The following is a 20452-nucleotide window of genomic DNA, read 5'->3' as shown; positions in this document are numbered from 1 at the left end:
TTAAGCAGTAATTTCATCCTGTATGAAAAAGTGGCAATAAGATACTAGTCTAACTCAATAATCATACATTGATTGTACTACCCTCATACACATACCATTATTAAATATTTCACTTTCTAACAATTCAGAATGGTTAATTTCTTAGTTTCTTCAGCTTATATGTGAGACAATTATTGCCTTATAAGAACTTGAGATAGAAAGATGGAGACTATATAGTACCTTTGGTAACAATTTGTCACTGTAGCTTTTTCTTTTTTAAATTTTTCCTGTCAGTCTGACATTCATCATCTTTCACTCACAAAAAAACACAATGCAGAAAACCTCAGGTACATGGAACTATCTAGCTAGTTATTTAGATTCTGGGTAAAATAAGAGAGAAAGATTAATCAAATTTAAACTAATTAAGGCCAACAAGTACAAAACAAATTCAAATACAGAAATGTCAATATAATTTATCAATTCAGGAACTGAAGCTACTTCAAAAATCATGTCCGTTTTGAAATACTGCCATGAATATAACCTCATTCCATTTCATAGTTATTCTGTAGAAAAACATCATCTGCCAAGGATACAGCCCCCCCCGCAAAATGATCTTCTGTTGTGATATAAAGGATCTGAACTAAATATTCTTTAAAGGAAAAAAAAATGAACAGTAAAGACTTTAAAGAGAAACTATGGATTCATCTTCTCTGGAGGTTTAAAAAGAAAAGATTTTTCAAATGTCTGGGCTGGCTTAGATTTGGCCTCACATTCGGTGACTGAGAATCAGTTCAAAGGTCATTCTGACCCAAGGGATTCAAGTCCTGTCGGTCCTCATGCAAACAAGTCATTAGCAAACCATCCTTCTGCTCTGCAGCTATCCAGTCCCTGCTTTGATAATCACTAAACTTATCCTTCCAATTACCTTAACTGCTAATTTAACATGTCAGTTGTAGAGAATTACTTCTGCCAACTACTGAAACTTTTGCTTCTCAATAGTGTTCCGCAGTCCTTTAATCTTGTTTTTCTAACATTAATAGAAAGAGGAATATTTTGTGGTGCAATTGATATCTGCTCTATTAACAATGCCTTGTTCCATTGTTCTATCCAAATATGGATTCCACTCTGAATTTCAGAAACAGTGGTAGAAATATAACAGGTAACAGAGAAATTAGAGCTCTTAGGTTTAACTTATGGCCATCAAAAGAGAAGAGACAATTCAGTGAGAGGAAGGAAGAAGCTGAGAGGGTCGTAGTGTAGAACACTTACTTTTAGGAAAAGAGTGTCCCTTAGACTTCTGGTGAGTTGCCCAGAGCCTCTTCAGTTTCAATCCAAATGACAATGCTTCTCTGAGTCCTTCTCAAGTAATCCACTAAAAACTGGATCTACAAGAGCTCAGATGTACTGGTAAAAAGTGTCAGGGCCCCCATGTGGGCCTCAGGCCTCTTTTAAGCTAGGCCCACTTCTCTGTCCTGGGCCAACTCCCCTGTGCACTATATTCCTTCTTCTTCCAGGTGCCAGGTATTCGGCCTGTTTCTCCTCTTCTGAGCTGCCACCACCTACTCTATTTCTCAGGGTTCCTCTAACCCCAAGACTGGCTGTGGAGTAGGACACCAGCTTCCCCCCTTCCTTGCTGTCCCTGCAAATAAACATATAGGCTCTTCTAGTTTCAGTATTTTTCTAATAGCTACAAGAAAATAGAGGGAACAACAAAAAGCAACAATATCGTACCAGAGATCAAGATTATAATAATTGTCTCTATTTTCAAGTTACTGCCTCCAAAAACCAAATTTCTTGAAAAATGCTTATTGAGCATTAAAAAAAGTACAAAGTACTAACACAGACATACAAATATAACCTAAACCAAATCCAACCTTATATAGACATGAAAAAATAAAGATACTCTGCTTTTCAAAATACTTAAATCACGGGTCCAAAAATTGTTATCACATTCATTTTAGCAAATAGGTCCTCTTTTTGAGAATACTCTTTTACATTCCCTTGAATTTAGTAGATGTTGGAAAGTTTGCTTTTTAAAGGATACTATGAAAAATGCTCAATATATTTTATCCATTGTGCATGAAAATTAACATACAAGGAGCATACTATGATTTACAAAATGACAGGTATGTCAAAAGCAGCTAGCTTCACTAAGCAAATCTTAAAATTTTTAATTACTGGCAACCATTTCTATCTCTACAATCTAAAAATTTTAATGAAATGCTCTAAGTGGTGTTTAAAAATTTGGATATCAATTTTTTGAAATCTAACTTCCACTAAATATATAAATCTAATGTCGATATTGTGTAGCCCTTTTTTAAAACAACAGTATATCCCATTAATATACTTGAACTCGTGATAATTTCCTGAGACTTTGTAACATCGAAATGTTATCTAAATATTAAACTACAAATCACAGGATTATAATGAATTAATTTAAAGTCTACCTATAAAGGTGAAGGACCTCTGTTATTGAGTGCTGGCAGATCAAGAATGTCACTGACTTTTAATTTCCTGGATGATATTTTTAATCCACTTAATTCAGTTAAGTGGTTTTTTAAAGACTGTCATTATACTGTAAGCTTATAATAAAATAGACTGAAAATAGGCAGAGAGCATTTAATCTCATTTGTATAGTCTAACAGATTACCATTTGATCAAACTAAAATTATTCAGACACTTTCAGTGAAAATGTGCCCCTGTGACTGGGCTCACCTCCAACTATTTGTAAAATATTAGAAAATTATAAAAACACTAAACAAAACCTTGATCAGACCCTTCCAGACGTCTATATTAAAAAAAGGAAGTTAAATCTATTGTGTTCTATAATCACTTTTTTGAGGAACAAAATTAAATTACATCTTTTGCTCCTATACAGGATTTCTTGGTTCTTCTCTGATTCCTACAAACTAACACAATAATGCAGCCAACATTATTATATCCGGAATGGGAGGGAGAGGGGTGGCAATACGAATTAAATCGCAGGGGCTAATGCCTCCCTTAAATAATTTATTCTCTCTTGGCAGCAAAAAACGTTAGTCTCTTCAATTACCCCTCACCGCAAACCATCGCTTGGTTCGCGATCAATGTGACCCAATTCCTATAGCGGCCACCCCGTCAGTCTCGTCTCCTCCCGCGGGGTCTGCGAGTGTCGGGAGGGGGCGGCAGCCGCAGGGGCGTTCTCTGTGCCGCGACCAGGCCAGCCGGTGGCGTGCGGGGCAGGCCCGGGACTCACCGGGTGGAGGTGCCCTTCCGCACATCGCACATCATGCACTTGAAGGCCTCGGCGCTGTTCCGGAAGGTGCAGACGCTACAGTCCCAGTAACCCTCATCCGAGGACGGCTTCGGCTGCCGCTTCGGCCTGCAGGACACAACCCGGACACGACGCCGCGCGGGGTCACCAGCAGGCCGCGCCCAGCGTCCGGGCCCTGCGGCCACCCCCGCCCCGACCCCCGACCCAATTCCGCGAACCCCGCCCCGCTGGCCCCGGGCGCGCAGCGCTCCAGATCGGAGGGGGAGGGGAATGAGGAAGGGGGAGGGCGCGAGCGAGGCCGCAGTCGCTGTTGCCGCCGCGGCTCTGACACCCCGGGCCGCCGCTCCGGCCGCCGCCATCGCGGCTCCATTGTGGGGCGGCCGGAGCCGGCCCCTCACGCGGCAGCGCTCGCGCGGGAGCGGCGCCGCCCCCGTTCTCGCCCTGCTGCCCCAGCGGTGAACCAGGCGGCCCCCTGAAGCCCGGCGCGAGGGCCCTGCCGCCTGCACAGTCCGGGCCCGGGGGCCCGGGCGCTGTTACCTGGTGGGGCTCTTCTTGTCTCCCATGGTTTAGCTACAGATACACGCCAAGAGTCGCCGGCGCGGCCGCTCTGTTTGTCAATAAGAAGGATAATAAGCCGGGCGGAAGCGGCGGGGGAGGAGGGAGGGAGGGGGCGGGGAAGGCCGCACCGCCGAGCTCAGGAGCAGCCTCCGGATCCCACGCAGCCTCCAGCTGTCGGGGAAACTCCTGCCTGGGCGCACGTGACCCGCGCTAGCCAACCAGCGGCTGCGCCGGAGACTTCAAACGCGGCCAGCGGGGCCCAGCACCCGCGGCGAGTTCGGGCGCGGGCGGCGTGGGGGTACCGCTGCAGCCTCTGGCACTGCCGCCGCCGCCTCTCGGCCCAGTTTCCCCTGCCTCCCCGTGGCATCCCCGGCTGAAAGGTGCTGCCACACGCTCCGGAACCCCTCTGTCTGTTCCGGGGGCTGGCGGGGATGCTCAGTCATCCCGCGGGATGCCTGGTCCAGGATGGGCGGGCGTTCGGAGCTTTGCCCAGCTCGGGACGAGAGTACCCGGCTGCGGTCTCCAGGTAGAACCGCTTTCTCGGCCTGTGCCGCACTTGGCTACCCAGACTCGTCCCAGACAGGGGAACCAACATAGCGCCATTGCTAGCTGCCTTAAAATGGTTTAATGCACGCAAATGCTTTACCAAGTAGAGATTGACGTCCTTAATTTAGAGGAAACGAAACCGAGGCTCAAGTGAGGTTAGGTGACTTCCTTTATATTACATATTTAGAAGATAAAAGCAGGGATCTAACCCTGGTTTTAACACCAAATGCGCTGCTTTTGCTTCTCAGGCCTTTACAACATCTGCTTAAAGAAAAAAAAAGTACTCGTAAGCCCTTCAAAATAACGGTTTACATATGCCCTAAACGCTATCTTTTGACTAATACCTTTCTCCCAGGTCTCATTAATTACCTCACCATACTGGATGCCCTCACTTTGTACATACTAGACTGTAGCAACAGCCATCTAACTTATCTCTGAAGCTCCAGCCCAACCCCCACATCCAGTCTATTCAATAACCCACAACCAGAGTAATAAAATGCCAGTAACATTTTGCCACTACTCTGATCAAGAATTTTGCTAAGGCTCTCAGACTCCTTAGCATGACATTCTAAGATTTCTACACTTCCTACCTCCCCACCCCACTCCCCAGCATGAAAGCTGCCTCCTGGTGAAGACTGCAAATGAAATTCATTACCTTCCCAGACGCTTCCTTCACACACAGACCTTACTTCTGCATAAAATATTTACCTCTTCTCTTTGAACTGTTTCTACTCATCTTTCTAGATTCATAGCAAGTCCAAATTCTTGTAAAACAATAATCTCACAGCTAAACAGTTCTTAATGTACTACAGTGAAAAGAGCATAGTCAGAAGTCCCAGGTTCTGAGCCTACTTTCCCTGTTCCTTCGCTGATGGACCTTGGAAATTGTGCTTAATTTCTGTAATTCTCATCTTCATCTGCAAAATGGCATCTATATTTATGAGGTTGTGTGATTTGTAATAAAATAACATTTTTAGCACTATATGCCAGGCATTTTGTAAAGTAGACTCAAAGTACTATGCAAATATTCTCATCAACTAGCCTATCCCTTTGTTTGAAAGACAAAGAATTTAGAGTCCTGGTTAAATGGTTTTTCTTTAATGAACAGGCCAGGATTAGAGCTCAGATATCCTATTAGTCTTTCACCAACCCACACTCTCTGATTAACTATATCACCCCAATTTACAGTGGTCTCTGAACTCACTGCACCATCTGTACTTCTTGCAAATGTCACTTCTGGAAACTGAGCCCTTGATTCAGAAGCCCAGAAACCATGAGGAATATGATTGAGGAAATTATACAAGAGGAGATCTAGGGCCTAGTCTTCAATGTCTCAGTAATGCAATGGGTAAACTTAGGTAAATCACTTCCTTTTTTCATGTAAAATAAAGGAGGTAAAATTATTATCTCAAATAAGGTCCCTTTCAAGCTTAAGGTACTGAGATGTTTTTAAATTCCTCAACAGGATCTATCATCAAGGAGTTTAACAAGAACTGGCCTACTTGCAAAAGTAATTGCAACAATTTTACCACCCATCATATTTTAAAAGATTGATTTTGGGGATTTTGTTTAGTTGGTTGGTGTTTTGCATAATGGAGACACTTTACTGATTTTAGTGATTAAAAAATTTATATGTTACCATTGTATTAATTTCTAGGGCGCCAAAACTAAATACCACAGACTGAGTGGCCTAAACTACAGAAATTTATTCTTACAATTCTAGAGGCTAGACGTCCTGAGATTAAGGTTATCCACAGGTTTCTAGAGGCTATACGTCCTGAGATTAAGGTTATCCACAGGTTGGTTTCTTCTGAGGCCTCTCTTCTTGGCTTTTAGATGGCTGCCTTTTTTCTGTGCCTTTACAAGGTCTTCCCTCTGAGTGTGCCCTAATCTCTTCTTATAAAGATACCAATCATATTGGATTAGTGCCTACCCTAATGACCTCATTTTATCTTAATCACCTCTTTGAAAACTCTATCTTCAAATATGGTCACATTCTGAGGTACTGGGGACTAGGACTTCAACATGATTCAGCCCATAACACCAGTATAAAAATTTCAGCAAATATTTTTTTTAATTAACATATCCAGCACATTCTTATAGCATTACTAGTACAAGTTCACAATCCTCATCTGAAACTCTTAAGCCTGGATATGTTTTGTAAATAAGATATCTTGGGATTTTCAAAAGGCAATATGGTAAAATACTGCATGATTACCTAACCATCTAAGTGGATTCTGAAGTAGTACCCCATAATCAAATACATTAATATTTCTTCAAAACATAAATATTCACACTATGTGGGAAAATAAAACCTGTAAATCACCTCACATCAGTTCTACTCAAGTTTTATTGCTGAGTGATTACAGGTCAAGTAAAATATGAAAATACTTTTAATTTTCAGTACTTTTTGGTGTACAGGATTATGGAAAAAGGATTGTTCATCTGAAAGGATTCTAATTCTTGAAGGCTAAAAATGAAAATACCAAAGCTTAATACATCCATGCTCTCTGACACAGCAATTCCATTTTGGGGAATACATCCTGAGGGTACAACCTGAAGTGCATAAAAAGTTTTTGCACAGAGATAATCATTGTGGTTATTGTAATAAACATTGAAAATAATCTAAATGCCCATCAGAAGATGAATAGTTGAAAAAATTATGATCTAACTAAAGGACTGGATTTTAAGGAATCATTAAAACAATGTTGATGATCTAAATAGACATTTTTCCAAAGACATACTGATGGTCAACAGGTACATGAAAAGAGGCTCAACATCACTTTTCATCAGGGAAATGCAAATTAAAACCGCAATGAGATAGTACCTCACATATTAGAATGACTGTCATCAAAAAGATAAGAAATAACAAGTGTTGGTGAGAATGTGGTGAAAAAAGAACCTTTATGCACTGTTGGTGGAAATGTAAATTGGTGCAGCTACAATGGAAAACAATATGGAGGTTTCTCAAAAAATTAAAAATAGAACTACCGTATGATCCAGCAATTCCAATTCTAGGTATTTATCAGAAGAAAACAAAAACACTAGGTCAGAAATATATATGCATCCCCATGTTCATTCAAGTATCATTTACAAAAGCCAAGATATGGAAAGAACCTAAGTGTCCACTGATGGATGAATGGATAATGAAATTGTGGTGTATGCATAAACAACCATTAAAAGAATTCAACCATTAAAAGAATGAATCTTGCCATTCGTGACAGCATGGATGGACCTTAAGGGCATTATGCTAAGTGAGGTAATTCAGACAGAGAAAGATAAATACCATGTTGTCTCACTTATATGTGGAATCTTAAAAAACAAACAAACAAACAAAGACTCATGGACATGGACAATAGACTAGTGGTTACCAGAGGGGAGGGAGGAAAGGATGAAGGAGATGGGGTATAAGGGGTCAAACATGTAGTGAAAGAAAGAAATCTAACTATGGGCGGTGAACGCACAATGCAATACATATGGATTACTGTTGAATTGTACACTTGAAACTTACTGGATTTTGTTAACCAATGTCACCATAATAAAAAAAATAAATAAAATAATTACAAAAAAGAATAAAAAAATAAAAACACAACAAGCTTATAGATACAGAGAACAGATTGGTGGTTGCCAGAGGCAGGGGATGGGGCCTGGGGCAAATGGGTGAAAAAAGTCAAAGGTAAAAATTTCTAGTTATAAAATGAATCATGGGATATAATGTACAGCATGATGGCTATGTACAGTGATGGCTGTTAACTAGACATTGTGGTGATCATTTTGCTATATATAAAAGTGTCAAATCTTTATGATAAACATATAAAACCAATATAATGTTGTTAGGTCAATTATACCTCATTTAAAAAATAAGAGCATTGATTCAAAAATAAATAAATAAATTCAGATTAAGCATTGTTTGTTGCACTGTGTATCATTTTTATATTCTCTTTTGCTTTCTTGGCCAAGTAAAAAAAAAGTTGATGTTGATGAAGAATTTGTAACAAAACACAATGCTTATGTTGTAATATTAAGTGAAAAATGCAGACTATAAAATTGAATATACAATAAAGTCTAAACTTTATAAAAAGCAGAGAAAAAAGATCTGAAAGAAATACACCGAAATATTAATGATGGCTTGTCAGTCTCTCAATTTCACTTCAGCACAGTATAACTCTTTTTCTACAGTCAGCTCCTGGCCTTTTGTTTCCTCTACTCTCCAACTCTCTCTCTTCCTATATCCTACCCCTTTTAACAGCTCTCTATTTCATCTCACGGTCTTACCTTGTCTAAAGGCCCCATGGACCAGAGCTCCATTCCTCCTGTGTTTCCTCTTTACTCCAAACCAGCCCAGCACTAGCTTCAGGATAACCTCCTATTTCTACTCATTGGCCATCATCCACCTTCCCCAAATCCAGAAAGTAGTGTGATGGGGACACAAGATACATTAATAAGGGACGATCTTGAACAGGGGTTTAGAAGATGTTTCAAGACTTTAATCCACACCTTTGAAGAGGGGCCACTGGCCTACTACTGCAGGTAGTACCTCTGATGGGGTCCTGTGAAGCTGGTACTGCAAATGTTGGGAAAACTGTAAACTAGATTCAACTTCTACCAAAGAAAGGAACTGCCACTGCTGGAGTAATGCTCAGAGGAGCAGGAAGTGGACTGGAAGACAAGAAAAAGGCAACAAGAAGCTGACAGAAAAGAAAGGAGTCCCTTCTTCCTCCTCCTGCCTTTCAGTCTCTTCCTGGCACCCCGCTGCTGGCAGAGCCAGCTGGAGCCAGCTAACAAAGCTAAAATGTGGTCCCAGAGTATAGTGGAGTACCAGCTCCAGCATCACAAAGTGAGTATAAAATAGAGGGTTTGGGGCTGACAGATAATGACCGAGTAACTGCCACAATGACCCCTTTGATAATCAACATCCACACAAAACCTTCTAAACAATCTTAACATCTATACAATAGCAAGACCTCTCTCTCTTTCCCCTATCTAGTTACATGCAACTATCCTGTGTCTGAAGGCATTCTCACGTTCCCCTGAAAACGAAGAGATGCCCCAACAGTCATATCCCCAACAGTCAATCACATCATCTGTCTACGTGCTACTTTAGTTACTCCTTAAATTTTGTCATAGTCTTTTCTGATTTTCTGTTACCCAAAGACTAATTTTAAAGTTAACTTCTAATAAAACATATTTTTAAAAAGGAGGAAGAGAAGTAAAATAGTTTGTTTTTAGAAATACAAATGCACACACACATACACAACAAGCAATGAAAAAAATACATGTAACTACTACAATCCTCATTCTTGTAGCTGGTCATGAAGTGAGAGTTGTTTATATTTATAACTTTTTTCTTCTAACCATTCTACATTCTATGTTTCCTTTTTCTCAGTCAAGCACTTAACTAATCCTAACTTTTTACTTGGTAAGGTAACCCAAACCTTCATTCCTGAATACTCTGAGGTCCCGCCTCAATTGGTTGCTGAAACTTCCATTAACTTTTACTATTGGATACTGAAATACTAGAAGGTGCTCTCAAGAGTATCCTGAGTTGAAGACATAGTCCTTCCTACCCCCACAGTGTATCGGCAACCCAATTTTCCATTTGTGATCAGGATCAATCTTTCCATCCAATAAAGCAACTCCCTTATTTATCTGTTGTTTTAGTGGTATGAGGAACACTAAATGTTCAAAGGCAGTTTTATTTTCTAGTTCAATAGAAGAACCACTATTGTGACCCCTCATGGAAGCAGTCCTACCCTGGAAACCAAGATCCCCAAATCAGTAGAGTTTGATGTTATGCGGGTGGAAAACAAAAATTCTGCAAGCAGATTTTTAGGTATAATATCAAGAAGAGACATTCCCGCTTCCATCTCTTAATTTCTATATTTATTCTGGCTATGGAAAAGACAGCATCACAGATTGGTTTCTTATTCAAAGCATATATTCCATCTTGTAAGATAGCACCATATTTATTTAGGATACTGTCTCCAAACTGACTGAGTCTTGAGTAAACTTTCCCACTGTTCTATTAGGCTAGATGCTTCTGGGTGACAGAGTATGTGATATAACCTGTGAAGTGAATTTCATGGGCATAAACCCATTGCTTTTTTTTTTTTTTTTTTTTGCTTTGAGATGATTTTGTTTGTTGTTTGTTTGTTTAAAGTATCTTTTTTTTTTTTTTTTTTTTGCTTTGAGATGAGTTCCTTAATCAGAGGCAATGTTGCACAGAATGTAGTGAAAACGGATAACGCATTTTATGAGTCCTCTAATGGTAGTGGTAGCAGAAGCATTATAGGAAGGGAAGGCAAATCCATATCCAAGATATATGTTTATCTCAGTAAAAATGATCTCTGTCCCTTTGTACGAGGGAAGTAGTCCAATATAAGCAACAAACCAACAGGTGGCGGGCTAATTCCTTCGAGGAAGAGTGCCAAATAGGAGACCCAGTGTTGCAAATGGTTCTGCATGATACGCTGGTCCAAAGAGAAGTGGATGATTGCATCATTACAATCCCAATGAGAGGTGACCTGTGCTCTTGGCTAGTTAGGCACTCAAGAGTCGCAGTGTAGCAAGCTACAAGGTCAGCCTTGGTGAGAAGATGGTATTGCTGAACCCAGATAAAGTCTTCATTTCAGACAAAAGGGCCACTCTGCATATGGGTCCATTGAGAAAGCGCTAGGGTAGCTGGAACCATGGCTGATAAACATTAAGAAACTGTCATTTTGTCTAACTGATTATTGAAGCCTCCTGTTCAGATGATGCCTTTTAGTGGGTATTTGCATGGAACACAAATATCTTTACAATCTGTCCATTCTGAGAGGTCCGTCCACATACCTCTTTCCCCAGTCCTTCCTGCATCAATCTTCCAATCTCATCCTCTCTGAGTCCCTACCATCTAACCCAAATGTTAGCAAGTGCCCATGAACCACTGCGGATCCATACTTCTGATCATGTTTTAGTCCAAATAAGGTGGACAACCAAATGTGTTGCTCCAAACTATGCTTGTTAGAAGAATTTTTCTTTACTAATGATGGCCGTCAGGGCCACCTCTCATTGGGATTGTAATGATGCAATCATCCACTTCTCTTTGGACCAGCGTATCATGCAGAACCATTTGCAAACCAGTCCTGAGGTTTTCCCCCTCAACCAACCAGTTATAAGAAACTCTTCATAAGGTCAATGTGGACTGAGGGAAAAGAAGAGTCACTGCTAAAGGACTCTTTATGCAATAAACTCCACAGTTGCAAAATTTCATCCTCAATCATATATTAACTAATTCTATGGATTTTTAGTACAAAATATGAATACTGCAACTATACTTAGAATCCCTAGTAAAGTCACATATTTTAAACATGTTTATATTAATGTTTGACCCAGAAAAAACTGCTATAACATATTTGAAAAAATTTTAAGTACCCAAAGTCTTTCTGCCAAGAGCACAAACACGGCTGAATATCATATTTCTCAGTAGTGAAAATAATATTTCCCTGAAATATAATCTTGGAAACAGATATTTTAGGAGAAACTTCAATCTTTTGTCATATCTATCTTCATAGGAAAATGATTGAACTAGTGTCAGTTTTTGCAGTAATATATAAATATAACTCCAGCAATTCCTACAAGAATTTTTTGCAGCAAACACATTGTCATTTAAATAATACACTTCATTAATATATTCTAGAAGCAAACACATCTTATTTACTTATAACATATTTTACATATTATGTATTACTTGACATTTATCAGATTAAATATATTTTTAAATTTTAACATGAATAAATTTTGGCAACTAGCAAAACAAAATTGCTTGCTTAACCAGTGGTTAAGAGATTATTGATTGATTGCCTGTATTCAAATTCTGGCTCTGAAACTTACTAGCTGTGCTACCTTGGGCAAATTACTTAACCTGTGCCTCAGCTTTCACATCTACGAAATGAGACTAATAATAGTGTGTACTTGTGGGATTATTATGAGGGTTAAGAAGTTAATATATGTAAAGTCCTCAGAAATAATGCTCAGCACTTATAAGTAATATTGAAGACCTAGCTGTTGTTCTGAGGTAGCTCAAAAGAGTGGCTAGAGCCAGACACAGTTTCTAATTTCAGCTCTATTGCTTACTACCTGCATAACACTGGACAAGTTATTTAACCTTTTTTGTACCTTGGTTTCCTCATTTGTAAAATGGGAATGATAGTAATACTTGCCTCATAGATTTATTATAGGTTGATATACATAAAATATTATGGCTGGTATACAGTAAGCTCTATACAACATTTGCTTTTATCAGCAGCCCTAGCTTTCCCTGAATGCCAGTGAGCTTGAAAGCCCTAAAGCTTAGTAGATTTTTAGGCAGCCTATCCTCCCCTGACCCACTGAATACTCAATGAGGCCAACCACCAGAATTCCCTATGGCCTTCCAGGCAACTAGAAGTTTACATATAATTATTTCTATTCTTGGTTAAAACAAGGAGAGAGGTATAGAATCAGCTGAAACTTGTAATATATTTGAGTTGGCTCTGGTCCTACTCTGGAACTGTTTTTTGTCTGTGTATTTTTTTGTATCAAAATATTTACTGAAATATTTATCCCTTATCTTCTCTGGTCCTCAATATTTTCACTTGTAAAATGAAAGAATTGTACTCAAAATCTCGCACATCCCTTCCAGTATACAATTCTAAAACTCTAGCATTCTACCACATTTGGTGTGCTGTGGTCTGAAAGAGAGATGGAATCTTATTTGCTATTTGAATTAAGACCATACCTCAAATACCACTCACTGCTGATGGCAGCTGCCTAAACTGTAGGTTTCTATAAATCCTATTATTTCTTGTTATTATGGAGAAAAAGGACCAATACAAATTGAATGTTTATAATGGTATGTATTTTTATGACTAAATTGCTATAAAACTCCTACTTTGAAATAACAGAGCTTTATAGGTTTGAAAGTTTCTAAAATCCTCACAAACCCAAGCATAAATTTTAAGTTTAAATGAGGAAATATATGTATATGTAAAAGTTCTTTACACAGTTAATACATTTTACGAATGCAAAATATAATCATTTTTAAGATTTATCTGATCTTATTTAACAGAAGAGCTTTATAATAATGGAAACCTCTGATTATTTAGCAAGCATATAGAAGTCATTGATTCTAAACTGACATCAAAGCATTTCTACGTGATAAGATGTCCAAGTTAGATTTCATATATATGAAGTCATGCCAGTTGCTAGGAGGATAAGCAGCTTTACTCTGATGGTTTTGAGTTTCCACATTTGCTTTCAGCTCCTCTGCCAGAGGCACATATCTCTCCCACTCTGTGCTCCCCAAACCCAGATAATTGTCTCTGATGTTTTTAATAGCAAGGCTTTTTTTTTTTTTTCCCACCGCCTTTTTCCTTTTATCATATAGTGGAATGACTAATCTGTTGGCAAAATTTGTTCATCTATTTTTATGGCTCTTAGTATATCATGTAGTGGTTAATTCTACAGTATTCTTTAAAATTTGGCTTGGGTTTATCTTTGTTGTAATATAGTGATCCATTTACCAACGCATATTTGAAAGACAATTTCTGGTCTTTCTGCAAAACCTCATTATCATACCTAGCATAATATTTACAACATTAACTCTCTTCACACCCTCTGCAGCATCATTTTGATACGTTATTTAATATACATTTCTTAATCATATATTCATTGTTTCACTAATCACCTCAATAGATCTCCGGGATTATTATTAACTAGACTTTTTATCTCATATGTGTGATTATTATTTTTATTTATATTTCAATTTAATACAGTAAAATTCATTCTTCTATGAGTTTTGACTAATGCATAGAGTCACGTTACCATCTCAGTAGTCAAAACGTAGAACAGTTCCATCACCCGAAAAAGTTCCCTCCTGCTGTCACTTTGCAGTTAACGCTCCCCCCAACCTCTAACTCCTGGCAACTACTGATCTGTTCTCAACCCAGAGTTATCTTTTCCATAATGTCATATACATAGAATCATACAGATGGATGTATGAGGCCTTTAGAGTCTGGCTTCTTTCACTTAGAATAATGCATTTGAGATTCGTCGATGCTGTTGCTTTTATCAGTAATTTGTTCCTTTTGATTGCTGAGCAGAATTTCATTATATATATACATATTTCATTATGTATCTATAATTTCAATATATATGCATATTTCATTTATATATGTGTTACATAGGTATATATATCTGTAATATTTCAAAGTCCATCCTTATATCACACACACACACACACACACACACACACACGCGCACGCACACACATATATCCCCCAGTTTATTTATCCATTCCCCAGTATAAGGACGTAAGAGTTGTTTCCAAGTTTTGGTGATTATGAATAAAGCTGTATAAATATTTGTAGGTAGGGTTCTGTGTGAATATGAGTTTTCTTGTCTCCTGGGTAAATACTTAGGACCAGAATTGTTGGGTCACAATGTATTTTATGTTTAACTTTGTAAGAAATTGCCAAACTTCTTCACAAAGTCTCCATATCATGTTGCATTCCTACCAGCTGTATATGAAAGTTTTAGGTGCTCCAAATGCTCATCAGCACTTGGTATTGTCAGATATATTTTTTTTTATTATAGCCGTTCTTATGAGTATGCATCAGCTGTGGTTTCAATTTGCATTTCCTTTATGATAAACAATGTGAGCATTTTTTCATGAGCTTATTAGCCATTCATACGTCTTCTTTTGTGAAGTGTCAGTTCAAAACTTTTACTCATTTAAAAATTTTGGTTGTTTTCCTCTTATTAAAGTTATTTGTAAAATTATAGTAAATATACATCATATTTAATTTCTTAACCATTTGTAAATATGTAATTCAGTGGTATTAAATACTTTCACAGTATTGTGTAGTCATTATTACTATCTATACCCAAAACTTCCCCAACAAAAACTCTGTACCCGTTAAATACTAATATTCTCCTCCCTCTTCCTCCTCCCATTCCCTGGTAACCCAAATTCTACTTCTCATCTCAATTAATTTTTCTACTCTGGGTACCTCATATAAATGGAATTATACAATATTTGTCCTTTTGTGTTTGACTTATTTTTCTTAACTGTAATGTTTCAAAGTCTATCCATGTTGTATCATATATCAAAATTGCATTCATTTTTGTGGCTGAATAATATGTCCTTGTATCTAATTATTGAGTTTAAAGAGGTCTTTTTGTGTTCTGTTTACAAATCCTTTAGCAGATATATAATTTGCAAATATTTCACCCAGTGTGTTGCTTGTCTTTTTCTTTTCTTTGTGGTTTTTGAGAGAGGAAAATATTTTAATTTTCATGAAGTCTAGTGTATCAATTTTTCCTTTTAAGGACTATGATTTTGGTTTCACATCTAAGAACTCTTTACCTAACCCAATATCACAAAGATTTCTTCTATTTCTGTAATGTTTTAAAGTTTACACTAGGTATATGACCCATTTAGAGCAAATTTTTGTATAAGGTAACAGATATGAATTGAGTTTATATTTTACATGTGGATCTAACTGTTCTAGAACAATTTGTTGAAAAGACTAATCTTTCTCCATTGAATTGCCTTTGCACCATTGTCAAAAATTAATTGACCATATTTTTGAGGGATTAATTCTGAACTCTATTATTTTTCATTTATCTGAAGGTCTATCTTTTGGCTAAAACCACACTGTCTTAATTATTAAAGATTTACAGTAAGTCTTGAAATCAGAAAGCATGAGTCCTCCAACTTCTTTTTCAAAATTGTTTTGGTTATCCTAGTCCATTGGCTTTCCATATAAATTCTAGAGTCAGGTTGTTGATATCAATAAGAAATTCTGTTGAGATTTTTATTGGGATTGGGGTGAATCTATAGATCAATTTGATGAGAATTGACATCTTAACATTTGTGATTATTTTTGGATGCAACAATCTGATTCTAAATTTCTGTAACAAATCCTTCAGTTTTACTAAATAAAACATGATATTGTCTTATCTTGGCTAACCTAATACAGATATTTAAAATTAAGTTCTTTCTGTAGCAATTGAGTCATTTCCAGGTGATTTTATGTTGTAAGAGGTTACTCTCTGCCATTAAGTTTTAGTGACACAAAGCTATGGTCATTTTTTGTTTATTATTTGGTTATGTTATTATTATTAAAATGGTGATGGTTTTTCTTTGATTTTGTAACTATTTAGATTTTTACACGAGCTAATGTCTTTTATTTATTGGTTGATTGTGGTAAACTATACATAACATAAAATGAATCATTGTAACCATTTTAAATGTATAATTCAGTGGCATTAAGTACATTCACATTGTTGGGCAACAATCATGACTGTCCGCCCACATCCAGAACTTTTTCATCTTCCCAAACTGAAACTCTATACCTATTAAATAATAACTTCCCCTGCCCCACAGCCTCTGGCAACCACCATTCTACCTTCTGTCTCTATGAATGTGACTACTCCAGGTGCCTTGTATAAAGCAGAATCACATAGTATTTGCCCTTTTGTGACTCGCTTATTTCACTTAGCATAATGTCTTCAAGTTTCATCCATGTCATAGCATATATCAGAATGTCCTTCCTTTTTAAGGCTGAATAATATTTAATTGTGTGTGTCACATTTTAAAAATCTATTCATTCATCAGTGGACACTTGGATTGCTTCCTTCTTTTGGCCATTGTGAGTAGAACTCCTACAGACATGGATGTGCTAATATCCATTCAAGGTCCTGCTGTCAATTATTTTGGGTGTCTCCCCAGAAGTGGAATTGCTGGATCATGGTGATTCTATGCTTAATTTTTCTGAGGAACTGCCATATTATTAAGCTAACGTCGTCAAAGAATGATTTATTTACTTAACATTGCTTTTTATGCATAATTGCCAGATTTATGAATAATATTTAGAAAAGAAAATAGACTTTAAATATTAATGGACAATAGTGTGGCTAGTGGGGAGAGTCAGGAAGAATCTACTGAGAGGAAATATACTTCAGTGAAGAATCTCAGACATCTTGTATTTATAATACTATGAGATCTGCAGTATGTTCACAGTATTGTTACTTGCTTTCTAAAAATCTAATGTCAGAGGTATATTTAGAATGTGGATTTAAATTATTTTACTTTATTTCTTTGCAAAAAGAAAATCTGACATTACGAATTTCTTAGTTCTGGAAACAGCTTTTCTATCAGGTTTTTAAAAAATTAATAATTTCTTTAATAAGCTATTTTACGGCTTCATACAGAATTTACCAGAATGCAGTGTTTAAAACTCTATGAGAAACAAATAAAAGATAGAAAAACTACAAAAAAACCAAATGTTTACTTATTAAGCCATGTTTATTACTATTTATTACTATTATTTATTTATCCAACATTGCGCTAGATCCTAGGAATTTTAAAAACAAGTCCTTATTCATTTAGAACCTACTGACGACATTTTAAAAAAAGACAACACACAGGTAAATGAATTAAAAAGATTGTCATGTCTTAAATGCAATAGTACTTCTTAACACACATGGAAGTAGTGCCAAGTACCCACTAACGTTTGTTTGTGGAGAGATGGCTTTAGGGATGTGGGTTTACTTACATACTGGATAGTTTAAAGTTTTCTTAAATGGAAACGGCAGCCTTCAAGTCATATTGGGCCCCAAACTACACAGACAGGTGCGATTCCTAGATTTGACATATTTCCCTGCCTCCTTCCCTCTTAGTCACTCAGCGGGAGAACACTTTAGGATCCTTGTCACTCTCCTCTAGTCAGATCTCTTTTCAGGAGCTCACAACACATCCCCTACGCTGTTCTATTTAGAATACAAGCAAAGCCAAAAGCTCTCGACAGAGGCATAGACTTTAGCCTCAAGAGGATTGCATTCTGAGTAAAGTTCATGAGCATTGGAGTGCAAAAATTATAATTTCTCATTTGACGTTATTACAGCTTTTCCCCCTTATTTCCTACTTCTTGGTTATATTAAAGAGATAAGAGGTTCTTAGATGAATGTCTTTAGACAAGTGAAGTATAGTTACATATAGCAAATAAAAAAATAAAAATTATGTCAGCTTTGCATATATTTTCCATATGGGGGAAGTAGCCTACTTGCAAATCTGCTTAAATCTGAACCAATTATATGTGGCTCTCTTGTTCAGTCCATATTCTTGCACTTTACATTTAGTCTTTTCTTATCCTACTTTACTGTCATCTCAATCCCAATCATAGATAGTAGGTATAGGGCAATATATAGAACCATAAGAGAGAAGTCTAGAAATATGTTAATGTTTTTAATTTCTTACACCATAAATTTTAGTGGAGAGATCATGTGAAATCAGCCTATCCACTGGCATATGGATACTCCTGTCCCCATATAAGGTAACTTAAATAGGACTGTTATTTAAATAAATACAGCATTAATCCTTTTCAAAAAGGGACCTGTCCATAAGCTATTTGACCCTTTCTCTAAACAAAAGCAAAAACTAAAGCCACTGGACAACCCTATCTGCAAGTGAGCTGATTATCACTGCCAAAATCGGGCAAATATTTAGCCATTAGGAAACATCTTAAAAGACAACACTCTTAAGAGGTGTCCATTAGACCACATATATGTGAAGATAAAGACACACGAGAAAAGCAAATAAGCAAATGTGAGTAATCCATTAGAAATTCTCAATTAGACTAAGCTGTGAGAGTCTGGAGTGGACTGTAACAGAAGAAGCTTCCATTTGAGCTGAGGTTTATTTATCCTACTTATCTGAAGTCAGAGCCAATAATGCCAATAATCCCAAGAATGGTGATAAATGTTTTTCCTCATTTAGAAAAAGCCAATTGGCAGAACCTTTCATATGAGTCAATTCCTGATCCTAGTAACATGATACAAATAGGGCTCTTCTGATTTAATACTGGTGAGTCATATGCCTTGAGTTGTTTCTTATTAGAAGAGATAGAATTACACCCATTCTCCTGCTTTCTGACTCAGTTCCTTTTACAAACACCTGAATGCACTTAAGAGACAGAAGGGAGACATTAATATTTAGGAAACAAAACCAAGCTATCTGACCCATGGGAATCTGACTTTAGCATTTGTCAAATGCCAGATTGAGAGCCCTGTGCCTTCAAAGCCAATTCAGAAACATCAATAAGGCTTTACATTCCAAAATAGAGGCTGCCACAGCAGTCTTTGATGGATTCCGTAAAGACATTTTTGTGTGTGTATGGCTCTCCCTTGATTTGATTCTTTTAGCTCAAGCAGGTCTAAAATCTTAAGTATATTTTAGTTCTCTGCCTTTTTCTATTTATGTCTTCTAGTTTTTATTGTGCCATTCCGGCAACATGGTTTCTGTCCTTACCCAATCTCTGATTCAACTTTTGCTTTGTCTTACTAGGTCTCATTGACCTGTTTGTACCTTCCTCTGTATCTGGTTTCAACTGCTCGCTGCTTTTGTTTTAGCTCTTTCCTAACGATCTGTAGAGACTTTGATTTATTATGCAATACCAGATATGGAGAGTCACGTTAGAACAGTGTAAACTGGCTTATCAGACCCAATGACCTCCCATCTTCTAAAATAATTTTATTTGTAGACTTTTTAGTTGAAGCTGGCTGGCATCCTTGAATTATGACCTAGAAGTAAGAATCTTGTGATGAAGATGGATAGAAAGTAACATTTCTTCTCTCAGTTCCCATCTTTTATATCTATAACCTGAATGCTGAATATCTTGGAAAAAAGGGCTTCGTTTATTACATAAATAATAATTTTAGGAATAATTTGGAGTTATTAATCTATAAAAGTGAACACAGAATGACAGCCCCATTAATTAATAAATAAAAATTTATGAAAGGTAAATCTCAATATTTTGTCCTCAAGAAATTAATGACATAATATGTAACTGTAAGTGGTAACTATAATTTTCATATTGAGTCTCAGCTAAGAGCTAAGATTGTTCAACCCAGCACTAAGCAGTTTTGCTCCCCTACAAGTTGCTATTTCGTACATTTTAACTCCTTTATTTTATTTCCAACATTTAGAATATAGTGCTTTTCAATTTTTATTGGTTTATTTCATTGCAGAGGCCATGTGTTTGTTGTGAGGATTAATTCATTTGGAACAGACCCTAGCACATAGTACAGGTGTTT

General features: G+C 37.2%; 1 protein-coding gene across 9 annotated transcripts in view; it reads right to left on the bottom strand.

The window, feature by feature from the left end:
- YAF2 (YY1 associated factor 2) overlaps positions 1 to 4149 on the bottom strand; it is a 66898-nt gene extending 62749 nt beyond the window's left edge. For 5 of the 9 annotated variants that reach the window (XR_002777488.1, XR_002777489.1, XR_002777490.1 and 2 more), the window contains exons 1-3: positions 3770 to 4149; positions 3215 to 3340; positions 1249 to 1618 (exon numbers count right to left, since the gene is read on the bottom strand). Coding sequence is in view for 3 of the 9 variants with exons in the window: in XM_011381541.2 (XP_011379843.1) it covers positions 3215 to 3340; positions 3770 to 3795 (152 nt within the window). In the remaining 6 variants the exon portion in view is untranslated. The remainder of the gene's footprint in view (positions 1 to 1248; positions 1619 to 3214; positions 3341 to 3769) is intronic. The other 4 variants (XM_023524084.1, XM_011381541.2, XR_002777493.1 and 1 more) reach the window with 3 other exon arrangements.
- Between the last annotated feature and the right edge of the window lie 16303 nt (positions 4150 to 20452).

The sequence above is a fragment of the Pteropus vampyrus genome, unplaced genomic scaffold (genome assembly GCF_000151845.1).
Source record: "Pteropus vampyrus isolate Shadow unplaced genomic scaffold, Pvam_2.0 Scaffold441, whole genome shotgun sequence".
In the NCBI taxonomy this organism is placed as follows: Eukaryota; Metazoa; Chordata; class Mammalia; order Chiroptera; family Pteropodidae; genus Pteropus; species Pteropus vampyrus.
The sequence above is the reverse complement of the archived record's forward strand: the minus strand, read 5'-3'. Positions and strand labels throughout refer to the sequence as shown.